This window comes from Camelina sativa, chromosome 6, assembly GCF_030686135.1.
Source record: "Camelina sativa cultivar CO46 ecotype springtype chromosome 6, ASM3068613v1".
In the NCBI taxonomy this organism is placed as follows: domain Eukaryota; kingdom Viridiplantae; phylum Streptophyta; class Magnoliopsida; order Brassicales; family Brassicaceae; genus Camelina; species Camelina sativa.
Genome location: NC_141885.1, coordinates 8747240 through 8762401, shown reverse-complemented (window position 1 = coordinate 8762401; position 15162 = coordinate 8747240). Strand labels below are relative to the sequence as shown.

The 15162-nt window shown below is 41.8% G+C and overlaps 1 protein-coding gene and 1 non-coding gene across 2 annotated transcripts; one reads left to right on the top strand and one right to left on the bottom strand.

Moving 5' to 3' along the window:
- The first annotated feature begins 1953 nt into the window (after nucleotides 1–1953).
- LOC147942397 (uncharacterized) lies at nucleotides 1954–4899 on the top strand. The gene is made up of 2 exons (XM_087456045.1): nucleotides 1954–3133; nucleotides 4043–4899. Exons 1-2 carry the CDS (start codon nucleotides 1954–1956, stop codon nucleotides 4897–4899), a joined length of 2037 nt encoding a protein of 678 aa, XP_087312171.1.
- Nucleotides 4900–11786: 6887 nt separating this feature from the next.
- On the bottom strand, nucleotides 11787–11893 carry LOC147942396 (small nucleolar RNA R71). The gene has a single exon (XR_015560528.1). It is a non-coding gene; the product is annotated as a small nucleolar RNA R71 (small nucleolar RNA).
- Nucleotides 11894–15162: the final 3269 nt, after the last annotated feature.

Genomic DNA, 15162 nt, shown 5'->3' with positions numbered 1-15162 from the left:
TTCCTCATAGCAAACACTTATTCTTTTCTTCTTTATCACTTGTTTAAGGGGTAAAGGAGACTATGAGAGCCTCAAAGAAATTCTAAAGGCGCAAGGATGGAGATCATAAGGAATGTGCTAAAGGCAAGGTGGGCTAAGGAGTAGGAGCGGTTCAAATCATGAAGAGAAGGGAGCTAGTTCTTTGCAAACCAAGGTCAAGGGACATCATGGATAGTGGAGTCTATACTCTTTTTCCCTTAACAAAGTTTTATCCCAAGAGGTTTTCTTTGTTGAGGTTTTTTTAATGAGGTAGATGACACTAGTCCACCCTTGATCTTTGGTCCCCATGGTATCCCACCGATCAAGCGTGCGGGGGAGTATTAGAATGTACCAAGGAGGAGAGAGGAGAGGCCGGTAAGGCCGAACCTTGGAAGAAGAGAAGAAAGGCCGGAAAGGCCATGTAAAGGCCGGTAAGGCCATGTCCGTGTCCGTGAGCGACCATGTACCGTGTCCGTGAACGGACCCATGTCCGGAGAGCGGCCAGTTAGGCCGTGAACACATTGAAGAGCAGGCCCGTCCGTACAGGCCCGTCCGTACAGGCCCGTCCGTACAGGCCCGTCCGTACTATTAGTATATATGAAGGAGAAGAGAGAGTGAGCTGCACAAGGAAGAAGAGAGTGGCCGGTAAGGCGGCTAGTACAAGAAGTGTGGCCGGTAAGGCCATGAGTGGTGTGGGAGCGGCCAGTAAGGCCGTGAGCACAATAAGAGTGGCCAATAAGGCCATGTAGGCCATAAGAGCAATGTGAGAAGTAAAGGCCTTATAAGAAGAAGAGGCCCAAGAAGAAGTTAAATGTCTCACAAAGGGAAAAGAAGGGAAGGAAGGAAGCATGTGAGACCTTGGTTGGTGAAGAATGAGACAACCAAGGGAAGGAGCTGTCCCTTTCACCATACACCCACTTGTGCACCAACGGCTATATGTCACTCTCACCTCTCATTTATCTCAAACGGCCATATACATTTGTTCTCCTATATTAAGCATTGTAATCTCTCATTTTGTAACACATCATAACATTATTCAATAGAAGAGAAACCGATTTCCTCTCTATACTTGTGTTCTTGTTTCATATTAACAATGTAGAGAGTTTAGGATTAGCGGTTAGAGGCTGCCCTTAAGGCAGCCTATTCTCTTCTCAAATCCACCTAAACTCTTCTTATTTACTGCTTTACTTAGCCTAGATTACTGATTCTTAATCCTCCTTCTCCTAAGTACACAAACTCTAAGTGTTGTGATACTAGAAGAGGATAAGTCTCAAACTAGTGCTTCTCCTAGTTAGGATCCGCTTACTCTCTAGTATTTGGGTTCTATCTAGCTTGTTTATGGGGAGTTCATCACAAGTTGATGTTCTCTCCTCCCCCTTGAGAATGAGTTAGTTTGTTGTGGGTAAAGGGGGATTCATTCACCAAGTGTTTGTCTACCCTCTCTTGTGAGCTTTGTCTCATAAATTCCAACAGAACCTCCCCATTTAGCCGTTAGCGGCATTGCGCAAGTGGATGTGCAAGTGGGAAGTCAAAGGAAGAATCACATGTGCTATTAAGGAGATGTCACTTTCAGTGTGTGTATTTGTGCATAGCATCTTAGTAGAATATTCTCTTTGTATATGACTGTATTTAGATTGTAACCATGAACTAAATCAAGTAAGAAGGTCTTTTCTTCTTCTACACTTTCTCGCTTACACTCTCTCTCTCTCTCCCACTCGTTTACTCACTTAACTAAACACAAACTCACTTGTTCTACACACTCGATCTCCTCATTCTCTTTTGTGTCTAAACTTACATGGTATCAGAGCAACATTGTTCCTAGTTACACACTCATCACAAACTTCCGCTTTATTGTTCCTCTTGTGTTGGTTTCAAACGCTAAACACTCTTCTCTTTAACCGTTGGGTAATACTATAAACCGGTGGACAAAACTCCATGGAAGGCACCAAGACCTTGATTGTTCCAGTTACTCTCAAAGGGGAGAACTACTTGTTGTGGGCAAGAACCACAAAGACGGCACTATGCGGCCGAGGGCTTTGGACCCATATTACCACAAGTGAGGCTCCCAAGGAAGAGCCTACCAAAGACGGCAAAGAAGCGGTCACAAGTGGTGAAGACAAATGGTTTCAAGAAGACCAAAGTGTGCTTGCCATCATCCAAAACTCTCTTGATGCTCCAATACTCGAAGCCTATTCATATTGTGAGACGGCCAAGGATCTATGGGACACATTGCAAAATTTGTTCGGTAACACCACCAATTTGAACCGAGTCTTTGAGATCAAGAGGGCCATTAACAATCTTAGCCAAGAAGACATGGAGTTCACAAAACACTTTGGAAAGTTTCGGTCTCTTTGGGCTGAGCTTGAAATGCTTAGGCCGGCGACGCTTGATCCGGCCATCTTGAACGAGAGGCGCGAGCAAGACAAGGTGTTCGGCCTCCTTCTCACACTGAATCCATCTTACAATGATCTCATAAAACATATCTTGAGGTCCGACAAGCTTCCTAGCCTAGATGAGGTGTGCAGCCAGATACAAAAGGAGCATGGCTCCATGGGGCTCTTTGGAAATAAAGGTGAACTTGTAACCGCAAATAAGGTGGAGGCAGCGGCTGCAAACAAAGGATACTACCGACATGATGACAAAAATCCTCCAGTATGTGACCATTGTAAGAAGCCCGGCCACTTCAAGAGCCGCTGCTGGATCCTTCATCCCCACCTTAGAGTCAACCGAGGCATGACCAACCGTGGAGGTCCAAAGGCTCACCAAGCGGCTATAGTGGGGGAAGTGACAACAACGGACACAAACCACCGAGTTATTGAAGGGAATGGTACTGCACTAGCCTCATCCTCGGAGCTGGTGAAGAGGTCAGACCTGGACGCCCTCATCAAAGCCATCAAGGAGGCCTCCGGTAACTCATTTCTTGCCTTAAAACCGGATAAACCCCTTATAGTAGATTCAGGGGCATCTCATCACATGATTAGTGATCCTAAGCTGATTAGTGACATTGAACCTGCCTTAGGGAATGTGACTATTGCAAATGGTGAAAAAGTACCGGTTAAGGGAATAGGAAACTTAAAATTATTTGATAAAGTATCTAAGGCCTTTTACATGCCTAGTTTCACATCTAACTTGCTATCAGTTAAGAGAGCTACCACTGATTTAAATTGCTATGCAATATTTGGTCCTAATAAGGTTTATTTTCAGGATATTGAGACAAGTAAAGTTCTTGGACAAGGAGGATCTAAGGATGATCTCTATGTGCTTGAGGATTTGAACCTATCTTCTTCTTCTTCATCTTGTTTTAATTCGGTTATTGTTAAACCTAATGATCCTATTTGGCATGCTAGACTAGGACACCCTCACTTTCGAGCTCTAGAACTTATGTTTCCAAATATTTCTTTCAAAAATGCGGAATGTGAAGCATGTATCCTTGGTAAACATTGCAAATCGGTTTTTTCTAAGTCTTTGACTATTTATGAAAATTGCTTTGATCTTGTTCATTCTGATGTATGGACATCTCCATGCTTATCTAGAGAAAATCAAAAGTATTTTGTTACTTTTATTGATGAAAAGTCTAAGTATACTTGGCTAACCTTGCTCCCTTCTAAGGATAGAGTTCTTGAAGCATTTATTAGTTTCCAAAATTATGTGACTAACCATTATAATGCAAAGATTAAAATATTGAGATCAGATAATGGGGGAGAATACACAAGTCATGCCTTTAAACAACATCTCACCAAATTTGGCATAATTCATCAAACCAGTTGCCCTTACACTCCACAACAAAATGGTGTTGCGGAAAGGAAGAACAGGCACCTAATGGAAGTGGCTCGGTCCATGATGTTTCACACTAATGTCCCAAAACGTTTTTGGAGTGATGCTGTCCTTGCGGCGTGTTATCTCATCAATCGCATACCCACAAGGATTTTACAAGACGTCTCTCCATTTGAGGTATTAAACAAAGAAAACCCTACGTTTGACCACTTAAGAGTATTTGGTTGTACTTGCTTTGTGTTGAGACCAGGTGAATTACGCGACAAACTTGAGGCCAAGAGCACCAAGGCAATGTTCATTGGCTATTCGACAACACAAAAAGGGTATAAGTGCTATGATCATGAAGCCAAAAGGGTCTTAGTATCTCGGGATGTGAAGTTCTTGGAGCATCAAGGATACTACAACAAGAAAAACTGGGATGACCTACGAGACTTGTCAAACCCTCCATCCGATCGGGCAACAAACCTCCGGATCATACTCGAACGGCTAGGCGTCACAAACGATCAGAACGATCGGGACGCCCCTATCTCACCCGAGCCAAACCCACCAAGAGAGCCTGAGCCACCTATAGAAAGCAGCTCCAGCGAGTCTAACAATCACCCAACGCCAATGGCCCCATTACATCATGAAGCGACTCCCTTGGAGAATCTTGAGGATGCGGTTCATCCGGACGAGACAAATGAAAACCATGTCAATGAATACAAGGGTGATGACATTGAGGAAGTCATTCCCTTGAGACGCAGCCAAAGACTCAAGTTTCCCCCGTCTAACTGGCAAAACACGCGTGTGTACTACAACAATGCCGCCGTAGCACATCCGATTCAAGCGGTGTGCACGTTGGCTCACTTACCGGTGGAACACCAAGCCTTCCTTGGCCAAATTGATAAGCATTGGATCCCACAAACATATGATGAGGCTAAGGAGCACAAGGTATGGTGTGATGCGGTTCATGCTGAGAGAGTAGCTATGGAGAAAAACCACACATGGGATGAAGCCGAGTTACCCAAAGGGAAGAAGGCGGTCACCTCACGATGGATCTTCACCATTAAATACAGGAGTGATGGGGAGATTGAACGCCATAAGGCCGCCTCGTCGCACGTGGGTTAACACAAACGTATGGGGAGGACTATCTTGATACGTTTGCTCCGGTGGCCAAACTACACACAGTTCGAGTAGTTCTATCCCTGGCCACCAACTTGGATTGGGAGCTTTGGCAAATGGACGTTAAGAATGCGTTCTTACAAGGTGAACTAGAGGATGAGGTGTACATGAGGCCACCACCTGGCCTAGAAGACACCATTGGACCTGGGAAAGTCTTTAAGCTCAACAAGGCCATATATGGTTTAAAACAATCTCCAAGAGCATGGTACCACAAACTAAGCACTACATTTCTTGGGAGAGGCTTCCGCAAATCAGAAGCTGATCACACCCTCTTCACACTACCAAGTGATAAAGGTATTATAGTCATTCTAGTATATGTTGATGATATCATCATATCTGGAAGTGACAAGGTAGGGATTCAAGACACCAAAGATTTCCTAAAATCAGTATTTGATATTAAAGACCTTGGAGAACTTAAGTATTTCCTTGGGATAGAGGTATGTAGGACTAATGAGGGATTATTCTTATCACAAAGAAAATATGCACTTGATCTCTTAGCTGAAGCAGGAAAACTTGGTTCAAAGGCTGTGACAACACCACTTGAAGAAAACTATAAAGCAGGAGGAAAGGGGGAGCTTGAGGCGGCTCCATTTGAAGATGTCACACGATATCGACGGCTAGTAGGTAAGCTTATATACCTTACTATTACTCGACCTGACATTTGTTTTGCTGTGAACCAGGCTAGCCAGCATATGCAAAACCCAACTGTCCATCATTGGAACATGGTGAACCGGATCCTCAAATACATCAAAGGTGCACCTGGACAAGGAATCTGGATGGGACACAATGAGAACACGGAACTAGTAGGATATTGTGATGCTGATTACGCCGGCGACCGCGAAGACCGTAGATCAACCACCGGATATTGCACATTCCTAGGAGGCAATCTTGTCACATGGAAAAGCAAGAAACAAAAGGTGGTATCCCTGTCAAGTGCCGAAGCGGAGTATAGGGCCATGAGGAAGCTAACTACAGAATTGATGTGGCTGAAAACATTATTAAAGGATCTTGGAGTTGAGTCATCAAAACCTATCACAATGCACTGTGACAATGAAGCTGCTATTCACATAGCCACAAACTCGGTGTTTCACGAGAGGACAAAACACATTGAGGTCGATTGTCACAAGGTGCGAGAACAGATTCAGCTTGGTGTCACTCTCCCATGTCACACCAACAGCAAAGAACAACTAGCTGATATCCTTACAAAGGCAGCCAGCCCAGAAGTATGTGAGTACATTCACTCCAAACTTGGCGTCAAAGATCTCACTCGGCCATGAGTATCTACACATGACACCTACACTCTTTTTCCCTTGAGTATAGTTTTTCCCAAGAGGTTTTCTATACTAAGGTTTTTAATGAGGTGGGTGTGCATGAGTCCAAGCTTGATCAATGCTCATGATCAAGCTTGAGGGGGAGTATGAACACACACACCCCTGTCCGTACGTCCGTACGTCCGTACGTCCGTACGTCCGTACAACTAACACATTGGGCCGTCCGTACCATTTAGGGGCCTTGCAAGTCCAACCCATTGAAGACAGCCTCCAACGGTCACAAGACTTCGAGAACCTCCCCATTTAGCCGTTGGCGGCATTGCGCAACTGGATGTGCAAGTGGGAAGTCAAAGGAAGAATCACATGTGCTATTAAGGAGATGTCACTTTCAGTGTGTGTATTTGTGCATAGCATCTTAGTAGAATATTCTCTTTGTATATGACTATATTTAGATTGTAACCATGAACTAAATCAAGTAAGAAGGTCTTTTCTTCTTCTACACTTTCTCGCTTACACTCTCTCTCTCTCTCCCACTTGTTTACTCACTTAACTAAACACAAACTCACTTGTTCTACACACTCGATCTCCTCATTCTCTTTTGTGTCTAAACTTACAAAACACGCTTAAACCAAGAAAACAGGCTAAAACCGAGAGAAAACATTGATTCGAAGCAGTAAATAACTATATTACTCTTTCTAGGGTCAAAATATGTAACAATCCAATGCATTTGACTAATTATAAGAGTTCGGGTTGAATTTGGAGTGTTTGGACACCACTTTTACCCATTTTATCACGAAACAGGCTAAATCCGAGAAAACATTGATTCAAAGAAGTAAACAGCTTTGTTACTGTTTCTATGGTCCGAATGTGTGACCATTCAATGCATTTGACTAATTGTAAGAGCTCAGGATGAATTTGTAGTGTTTAGACAAAAATTAAGCTCGTTTTATCCCAAACAGGCTTAAACCGAGTAAATAGGCTAAAACCGAGAGAAACATTGATTCGAAGCAGTAAACAGCTATGTTACTCTTTCTAGGGTCAATATATGTAACATTCCAATGCATTTGACTAATTATAAGAGTTCGGGTTGAATTTGGAGCGTTTAGATACCACTTTTACCCATTTTGTCCCGAAACAGGCTAAATCCAAGAAAACATTGATTCAAAGAAGTAAATAGCTTTGTTACTGTTTCTATGGTCCGAATGTGTGACCATTCAATGCATTTGACAAATTGTAAGAGCTCAGGATGAATTTGTAGTGTTTAGACAAAAATTAAGCTCGTTTTATCCCAAACAGGCTTAAACCGAGAAAATAGGCTAAAACCGAGAGAAACATTGATTCGAAGCAGTAAACAGCTATGTTACCAATGCATTTGACTAATTGTAACAGTTCCGGATGAATTTGGAGTGTTTAGACAACACTTAAGCCCATTTTATCCCAAAACAAGCTTAAACCAAGAAAACATGCTAAAACCGAGAGAAAACATTGATTTGAAGCAGTAACAGCTATGTTACTCTTTCTAGGGTCAAAATATGTAACAATCCAATGCATTTGACTAATTATAAGAGTTCAGGTTGAATTTGGAGTGTTTAAACACCACTTTTACCCATTTTGTCCCGAAACAGGCTAAAACCGAAAAAACACTGATTCAAAGGAGTGAACAGCTTTTTACTGCTTATAGGGTCAAAATGTGTGACAATCCAATGAATTTTACTAATTGTAAGAGTTCCGAATGAATTTGGAGTGTTTAGACAACACTTAAACCCGTTTTATCCCAAAACACGCTTAAACCGAGAAAACAGGCTAAAACCGAGAGAAAACATTGATTCGAAGCAGTAAACAGCTATATTACTCTTTCTAGGTTCAAAATATGTAACAATCCAATGCATTTTACTAATTATAAGAGTTCGGGTTGAATTTGGAGTATTTAGACACCACTTTTACCCATTTTGTCCCGAAAGAGGCTAAATCCGAGAAAACATTGATTCGAAGAAGTAAACAGCTTTGTTACTGTTTCTATGGTCAGAATGTGTGACCATTCAATGCATTTGACTAATTGTAAGAGCTCGGGATGAATTTGTAGTGTTTAGACAACACTTAAACCCGTTTTATCCCAAAACAAGCTTAAACCAAGAAAACATGCTAAAACCGAGATAGGACTAGGAGGTTCACTTGTTGGGTTTGGGACTTGGCTGTTATGAAAAGAAATGAGGAAAACGAGAAAAAAAAGAGGGTAGAGTCTTTAAGAGGAAAATGTGTTTAAGTAAAAGTCTAGTGAAAGGATGGGAAGTAAAAAATGTTGAGAATGGTTCTAATTAAAGAAAACAAAAGAAAGAAAAGGAAAGTCTAGCAAACTGCTTATATGTCTTAAAAATAAGAAGAAAAGAGAACCATAGCAAATAAGTAAGAATCTCCCATCCCACTAGAAAGATCAAATAAGAAACATCTCCTAAGACTTGAAAACCAAAAGAGAAAAGGGTGAAAAAGAAAAGAAGAAGTTAATGGGTAGAACTAGGATCATTTGGGTTTAGATTGCTAGGATAAAACACTTTGGGAGCCTTTGGGTAGACAAGGTTTTATTCTTGTATGTGTCTAGGTGTTCTTACCTTTAGCATTCTTCTAAAGCTCAATCCATTTTCATGAGAGAACCTTGGTATTGATAAGCCCTACTCTAAAAAGAGACCATCATTGTCTCAAAGCCTTTATTTCCAAGCCAAATGAGTTAAAGCATTGCATAGAATTGATTCATGTTCTTGATTAATGAATGTTAAAGGAAATGGTTGATTTGAATGCATGTGGATGTCTAAGGCTCAAATCAATAAAGATTGTGATATGCTTGTCTAAAGTCTTTAAGTATAGCTCATTCAACTTGCATCATAGTACTAGTAACTTGGACATTGATTCTAGATAGTCTATTTGCAAGCTTTAGGAGCTGAGATCCCACTTTCAAACCTCACCTACCTTCTTTTGTCTTGATTATTTGCTTGAGGGCAAGCAAAGACTAAGTTTGGGGGTGTTGATGTTCATATATTTTACCTTGTTTTCCCTTAGTTTATTCACAACTTTTGCATCTTTTGCTATCCATTTAGGCCATTATTGTGTAGCTTTAGGACTAATCATGCATTAGAGTATAGTTGCATTGCATTTGCATCTTTTCATGCATAAACAGGTGATTTTGGAGCTTAAGGAGCATGGAAGCAATGCTGAGGAGAAGTGAAGCAATCATGAGGAGAAAACAAGAGAGTTAAGGCTGAAGAATCAAGGTCCAGAGTCCAACTCGACCACACACTCGACCAGACACTCGACCGTGTACTGAGAAGGACTCGACCGAGTGGATAATGCACGAGAGAAGCCAGCTCGACCAGCCACTCGACCGAGCACTGGTCGAGTTGACCGAGCCGTTGACTGCTTTGACTTTTTGTATTTTTAGGGCTTCCACCTCATCTCCTATATAAGGCCCTTGTACCTGCAGCTACCAAAGAGGCCAGCTTTTTAGAGAGTCTAAAACCTAGTTTTTACCTTTATTAGATTTATTCCTTTTGCGATTTTTTTTATTTTTAGATTTTGTACTTGTTTAAGAAAGAAAGACTAAATTCTTGTATTTTGTTGGTTTCATAACTTTCAAGATATTAAGATTTCGAGTTTTATTTCTTCGTCAATATTGTAGATCTCTGTTTCATCTTTCTAATAATGCAAGTTTCAATATTTTCTGGGTTTTTGATTTATTTCACCATGTGTTCTTGTGAGTAGTTTGCTTAGGACCTTGAGGATGGGTTAGGCTGGATTGATCTTGTGGTTTATTTGATTTGGTCAAGCTTGATTGTTGTAGATCTCTTCTAGGCTAGATGTTCTTAATGCTGATCCTATATCTGAGAAGGTAGGGTTTGATTTCAAGCATCTTAGCATCACACCAATGTTTAAGGAGCATAGATAAGGCTAGATCTAGAGCTTACCATTACGCTTGCTAAGAGATTAGAGGTCTTGTTTGGTTTGAGATGTATTGCTAATGCCTGCTTGTGTAGATTCTTTACTTTGTGAGAAGAAGTCTAGAAATGCATAGGTTTGATTGTTTCTTGCCATGAGAGTGGATTAAACATGTCTTAGAATAGTATGTCTAGAGATTAGCTCAAAGTTTGCTTGAGATTTGTTGACCAAGCTAGATAACCACAATGATTAGTTCAGCCCATGAATCTCTCCTCAAGGACTTCTTTGTTTATTAATATCTTAGTCTAAATATCATTGCTTGCTTGTTGTTTGATTCGTTTTTGCATTGCTCTGTTTTTATTGTATTGCTCTGTTTTCACATTTAGTCTAGCTCGACCCCACTCGGTCGAGTGCTTGCTCGAGTTCGTCCCCAGAACTTGTGTTTATGATTTGTGATTGTCCTGTTTAATTCTGTTTTATTTCTGTTGCATTCATTTAGCTTTCTGTTCATTACTTGTCTTGCATTAGTTCTTCATCAACATAGTTTCTATTTCTGTTCTTGCTATTATAATCATTCTATTTCATTTGCATTTAGTTCTTAGTTCTTGTAGTTTGCTTTCTGCACTTTGCATTTTCATTATAGGATTGTTAGTGACAAACAACCTTTACATCTGGCTTGACTTAGACTCATATGCACATCTTGATTGTTCACAAACACTTAGATTGGATTGACACCTCTTATACTACAATTGCATAAGGGGAATTGAAACACCCTGACATCCATTCATTCATAAGTCATCATTCCATACATCATTCACCATACCACAAAAGAGTCAGTTTCAATTTGGCGTCGTTGCCCATTTGAGTTTGTTATGTGACATTTAGTCTAAGATTAAGTTCGTTTAAACACCTGTGAAGTTACTGAACTCGAATCTTCCTTTGCTTGGCTGTCTTGAGTTTCAGGTACCCACTCGACCACCCACTCGACCGAGCTGTGATCGAGCACTTGATCGAGCCAGAAGCCGGATCCAAATAGCCATTACTTCCCAGTCGACTCGACCACCCACTCGAGCCTGCGCTCGACCGTGTACCTGTTCGAGTCTGTAGTCGAGTTTGTTGATGCACACAAGGTCAAAAGGCAAAGACAGTCTTCAACAACCTATTGACAACATCCACAGGCTACAAAAGGGTTTGAGACATAAGCAAAGAAGAGTAGTTCAACAACAAGAAGATCAAGACATCATGGATCAACCAACTATCCATGAGCAGAGACTAAGGCACATTGGTGCAGGAGATGCACCCAATACCCACAACCAAAGGGCTGGAATTGTGCCCCCTTCAGTAGCAAACAATAACTTTGAGATCAAAAGTGGATTGATCTCAATGATACAAGCCAACAAATTTCATGGGTTGCCAATGGAGAATCCACTAGATCACCTTGATGAGTTTGACAGAATATTTGGACTCACAAAAATCAATGGAGTGAGTGAAGATGGATTCAAATTGAGGCTCTTCCCATTTTCTCTTGGAGACAAAGCTCACCTTTGGGAGAAGACTCTTCCTACTGGAGCTATAACCACATGGGATGCATGCAAGAAAGCTTTTCTGGCCAAGTACTTCTCCAATGCAAGGACTGCTAGGTTGAGGAATGAAATTTCTGGGTTTGCTCAAAGGAATAATGAGAGCTTTTGTGAAGCTTGGGAGAGGTTTAAAGGATTCCAAACTCAGTGTCCTCACCATGGCTTCAGCAATGAGTCCCTTCTAAGCACTTTGTATAGAGGAGTGCTTCCCAAGATAAGAATGCTTCTTGATACAGCTTCAAATGGCAACTTCCTCAACAAGAATGTGGAAGAAGGATGGGAATTGGTTGAGAACCTTGCTCAGTCAGATGGTAATTATAATGAAGATTATGATAGAACCATGAGGATCCCCTCCACTGATCAGGAGGACAAATACAAGCAGGATTTAAAGATGGTCAATGAGAAGCTGGACAAGATTCTCCTAAGCCAGTCAAAACCCATTCACTTCATTGGTGAAGAAGAAGCTCCAGTCTAGGAAGGAGATAGGGAGTTTGCTGAGTTATGTTATCTGCAGAACCAAGGAGGAGGATACAAAGGCTACAACCAAAGTGGAGGTTTCAAGCAGAACAACCTCTCTTATAGGAGCACCAATGTAGCCAACCCTCAAGACCAAGTCTATCCACCTCCTCAGCCACAACAACAGCACAACTATGCACCCAAGCAGCAGAAAAAGGTGTTCCAGCCCCAATTGTGTCCCCCACCAGGGTTTCAGACTAACCAAGGTAGGAACAAGACTTAAGAGCAATGATGCAACAGTTGTTGATTGGGCAAACACAAGGCAAGATTGAGGAAGCCAAACAGTTTGCTGAATTGAATCAAAGGCTCACATCACAGTACAATGATCTGAACATGAAGTTTGAAGGTCTCAACTCCAGAGTGAAGTATATGGAGAGTAACATTGCCTCTACTTCAGCTCCTAAACCCAACCAACTCCCTGGAAAAGCTGTTCAAAATCCAAGGGAGTTCACTGCAAAAGCCATTCATATCTCTGATGAAGAAGTCACTGAGGACAGTGAAGTCCAAGTTTGGGGGAATTCATTAGTTACTGAAGCCCCAAGTGACGTTTGTGTAAAGCAACTGGAGTCCGCTATTGCACTCGACCAGGTACTCGAACAGCCACTCGACCGAGTGCATGCTCAAGTGGTCGATCGAGTTGCAGACTCAGAAGCTGCCAAGCCTGCTAAGTACATTCCTCCTGCTTACAAGCCACCTTTTCCATTCCCAGGACGTTTCAAAGCACAAAAGATTAAGGAGCTTAGGGAAATCATTGAGAGAAAAGAGATGATGGCTAAGCAACAAGAGGAAGAGAAGGCTTTGAAGGAAGTGGTTGTGATTGAGAAAGAAGAAGAAGTGTTGGCCATACAAGAGATCACCATTGCTTACCAAGAAGAAGAGAGAGGACCTGCCTTGGAACAGTATGCTCCATATCCTCTCTACAAAGATTTTTTGCTTGATTTGTCAAAGAAGAGGGCTGAAGCTCAAGATGAGAAGGATCTTGAGGACCTTGGAGGAGTTATCATTCCAATCAAGCTTGAGGATCCAGGACCATTCTATCTACCTTGCACAATCAGTTACCTTCACTACAACCAATGCCTTTGTGATTTGGGAGCCTCAACCAGTGTGATGCCATACTCCATAGCACAAAAGCTTGGTAGAACTGATTTCAAATCCACCAACCTTCATATATGCCTAGCTGATGGGTCAAACAAGGAGGTAGTTGGAAGGTTGGAGAATGTCCCAGTCAAGATAGGGAAGGCAAGGGTTCACACTGATTTTGTGGTGTTGGAGATGGACAAGGAACTTGAAGATCCAATCATTCTTGGAAGGCCATTCTTAGCCACTGTTGGAGCAGTTATTGATATCAAAGAGGGTCTTGTGACCTTGAACATTGCTGAAGATATAACCATGAAATTTGACATCTATAACCCAACCAATCTGCCCTCCATCAATGATCAACCTTTTACTATCAAGGACAAAGGAGGTCAAGAAGGCTTAAGTGGTGAAGCAACTCCAAAGGCTAAGCTCTCCTTTCAAGATGATTCTATGGAAAAGCTTAAGAGGTCAATTCAAGAGTTGACTAGTATGGTTGAGGATCTCCAAGTTAAGCTGAACAAGAGGTCTTTAAGGAAAGCAAGACCAAGGCTCAAAATCAAGAAGAAATATGGTTTGTGTATTAAGGGTGAGGTGATCAAGGATCAACTTCACAGTGATCAAGAGGTTCCAGGGAGGATTTCATCACCTCCTTGGTATCTAAACCAAGTCTAAAAAGGACACCAAAGTCAAGCTTAGTGACTTTAAACAAGCTCACTAGGGAGGAAGTCCCTAAGGTATCCTTTGTAAATAAAGTTTATTTTCCTTGTAGTTTTGATGTGTTTTCTTTTATGTTTGTTTTGGACAGGCCTTTTAGTGAAAATGTAGTTGGGTAAGGAGAGATTAGGAATTGGAGAAGGAGGTTCGCAAGCCCACTCGACCAGCCCACGAGAGGTACTCGACCGAGTTGGAAGTTAACTAAAGCCCATTTGATCATCAGTTCTCTAGAACGATCGAGTGGAGGGAAGAACAAGAAGAAAATTTTGAATTTTCAAACTTTGGTCAAGGGAGCTCGAGCACGTGCTGGTCGAGTGTGGGGTCGAGTGGCAGCGAAAAGCAAGTCAAAGATTCCCAATTCGAATTTGAATGGTATGGACGCTCCACCCTTGTCTCCTTGTCCCCTTAGCTTCTTTATATAGAGCTTGCACGAGATTATACCTCTCACACTCTCTCATTTGCTCAAAACAACTAAATTCAAGTTATAAAATCTCTCTCAAAGTTCATCCTTTGCTCAAGCTTAGTTCTTTCAAGTTTTTGGGTTACTAACCTATTAACTTATAGCTTTGAGTCTATTCCCTTCAGTTCTTTTTGAAAAATGTCTTCAAGGATCACTAGGAAGTCTCAACAAACCGCTGCAAACTCCATGGAACGTCATGATGCTAGCCTTGAATCAAGAGGAGAAGCTAGAAGAGCCACTCGACACCCCACTTGATCATGCACTCGACCGAGTGGCGGTTCGAGCAGCCGGTCGAGCCAGATGCCGTGTCCAAGGAGAGAGTCAGTTGAGGAAGATCCTGAGAGGACTGAAAGTGAAGAAGAAAGGGAGCCAACTCTTAGTGATTTCATGAGGAGAAACAAGGCCAAAGGGAAGAGGCCAGCAGTTGAGATTGAACAAGAGGAGGTTGAGAGTGAGAGTGAAGAAGAAGGTGAAGAAGAAGAGGGAGAGGATGATGGAGAAGCAGAATCTTGTGGATTGACAAAGAGGCAACTTTATGAAGCCTTCATGAGAATGGAGTTCCTGGGAACTAGGTATCCACACAAGGAGACCATGGAGAAGCTAGCCATTGATAAAGATGTGGAGTACCTTTTTGAGAAGAGCAGCCTAACCAAGTTCATGGGGCTTT

Excerpts from the sequence above, each read along its gene's own strand:
- LOC147942397 (XM_087456045.1), top strand. The coding sequence starts at position 1,954 with ATGGAAGGCACCAAGACCTTGATTGTTCCAGTTACTCTCAAAGGGGAG. Across the intron at positions 3,134-4,042 it reads TAAGGCCTTTTACATGCCTA|GTGAATTACGCGACAAACTT; the intron begins GTTTCACATCTA and ends TGTTGAGACCAG.